Here is a 2221-nt window from a genome sequence, read left to right on the forward strand (position 1 = left end):
ACCTTCAAAAGGTTCTCCTCAACAAGAAAAGCAGGTCTCGCCTTCCAGGAGGTCACCGTGACTCTGCCAGTTCTCTGCCTGCCCTGATAACGCTCGCCCAGGCTCCTCGCGGGGGCCGGGCAGGCTTTGTTCTTCCCGTCCCAGCTCACCCGCCAGTGCTTTCCTGCCTGGCAGACCTAGGGGAGGGTGGGACAGGGCTCAGAGCCCGGCAGCTGTTCAGGAGCAGCTCGTCTGTTGCTGCGCATGGTGCGCCTTGGCTGTAATTTTGTCGCGTGCTTTTGCTTTGCAGGTGGACGAGGGGGGCAGGGTCCCACTGCTGGCTCACCACCTCTTAGCTGCTGATTACGACAGCGCCGCCAGGGAAGACCTGCGGGTCACCGTTATCACTCTACCCATGTATGGCTACCTTGAGAACATGAGGACAGGTAACTCGCTTGGCTCCGTCTCCTTCCTCCTGCCTGGTGGAAGGGAGCGCAGGAGCTGCCACGCAGGAGGACAGCGGGGCTTGGCAAGGACCTTCTCTGATCTCACTGTCTTAGCAAGAAAAGGCAGGATTTAGACCACAGTGTCCAAAGCTGTCCATCCGGGAGGCTTGTCTGCTCAGTCCGGTGTGTCGCTAACCGTCACACGTGATCCCTCACGACTGGCTGCTGGAGTGAGCTCCAGGTTATGCCTCAGGAATTCTGGGCTGTGGGATTGCTGGTGCTGCTGCAGCTTCGCTGCTGCCCGCTCTAAAGCAGCGGATGTCTCTTTCTGTGCAGGTCACAAGACGTGTGAAAGCCACGTTGTAGGATTGAGCATCCTTCTGCATGCTTCCCAGCGAGCCGCTCCGCTCCTAACCCTGCTGCTTTTGCTTCTAGCTTAGCAGGGAGTGGAACATCCTTTCACTGGTGGCATTCTGGTTTGCAGGCAAGAGTTTTGGCCCGCAGAGCGAGTCCGCGGGGACTGCAGACGCATCCTTTTCCCTTCAAGATGTTCTAGAGAACAGTGTTTACTACCTCCAGAGCGTCCACGAAAGCATCGAGCCAACAAGCGATGTGTTCAGCTTTTACGTGAGCGATGGCTTCGGCCGCTCCGAGGTGCAGAGCGTTAACATCACAATTCAGGTACGCCCTGCCCTCTCCTTTCGCACACACTCGGGACTTTAAGCACACGAGCTTTGCTCACTCCTTTGTGATACCTTGGCAGAGGATTAAGGGTATTTCTCCGGAGTCTGCTGCCCCTTAGAAGCAGCCTTGATGCTGAATGTGGGGATCTGGCGTAGGCCGTTACTGGGTATCAGCAGCAGCGTGGTGTTCTGAGAGCTGGTCTTCTCCCCCCAGCCCTTTCCCTTTCTTGACTGTTCCTTTTGGGACCTGTGCAGCGGCAGAACGATGAGCCCCCGCGGATGGTGCTGGAGCCCGTCAGAATGCACGAGGGGTCAGGTGTGGTTGTCACCAACACCTCCCTCAGCCTGCAGGACTTGGACACCCACAACAGTGAGCTGGTCATCACGGTTACCAGAAGTCCTGAGCATGGTAAGTCCTGACGTGCTGCAGAGGTGACAGAGAATGTCTTTGTGCATCTGCGTCTGTGTGTCTGTATATCCCCGAATGTAAAGAGAGACGGGTAAAAAGCTCCTTCAGCCTGTGTTTGACCAGCAGCCACAGAGGGGTGGTGCCCCAGACCAGAGCTGTTCTTTGCGAGTCGTCCCTGGCTGCTTGTGGGAGAGGGGCAGGTGGGGCTGCCTGTGTTTCCCAGGGAAGTCCCCTGTGGGGGTACCCCGTTTCCTGTTGCGGGTTCCCTTCCAAAGAGCTCAGCCGTTAGCATCTCTCCACAGGGTGTCAGGGGAAGGTTAGTGTCGGGTCAGGCTGGTGAAGGCTGTGCACCCGGTTTCAGACCTCATGTGCAAAGCCAAATTCTTAGAATTTTGGCAGTTAGGAGGTAAATTCCTTCAGTTTTTCCAGCCAGGCTCTGTCCCTCTGCATGCTGGCACACAAGAGCCCCCAGCAGGCTGTCTTCTCCCCATAACTTTCCTCCACCGGTGCTTTGTCAGGTCATCTCCGCAGGAGACAGGCGGCTGCAGAGTCCCCGGAGCGTGGACACGTGCTGTCCACAGGCTCCTCCTTCACCTACCAGGACATCCTGGACGAGCTGATTGTTTACACTCGGAGCGGTGCCGCGGCACAAACCGACGAGTTTGGCTTCTCCATCACGGATGGTCTCCACACGCAGACGGGGA

At 57.4% G+C, this 2221-nt stretch overlaps 1 protein-coding gene across 1 annotated transcript in view; it reads left to right on the forward strand.

The window, feature by feature from the left end:
• The window catches only part of FRAS1 (Fraser extracellular matrix complex subunit 1), a gene marked incomplete at both ends in the record, with an annotated part of 49120 nt that overhangs the window by 32180 nt on the left and 14719 nt on the right, over positions 1-2221 (forward strand). Inside the window, 4 exons of the mRNA XM_010134267.1 lie at positions 290-425; positions 910-1106; positions 1364-1517; positions 2036-2221. Of these exons, the coding sequence (XP_010132569.1) occupies positions 290-425; positions 910-1106; positions 1364-1517; positions 2036-2221 (673 nt within the window). The remainder of the gene's footprint in view (positions 1-289; positions 426-909; positions 1107-1363; positions 1518-2035) is intronic.

The sequence above is a fragment of the Buceros rhinoceros genome, unplaced genomic scaffold, assembly GCF_000710305.1.
Source record: "Buceros rhinoceros silvestris isolate BGI_N320 unplaced genomic scaffold, ASM71030v1 scaffold25740, whole genome shotgun sequence".
NCBI lineage: Eukaryota > Metazoa > Chordata > Aves > Bucerotiformes > Bucerotidae > Buceros > Buceros rhinoceros.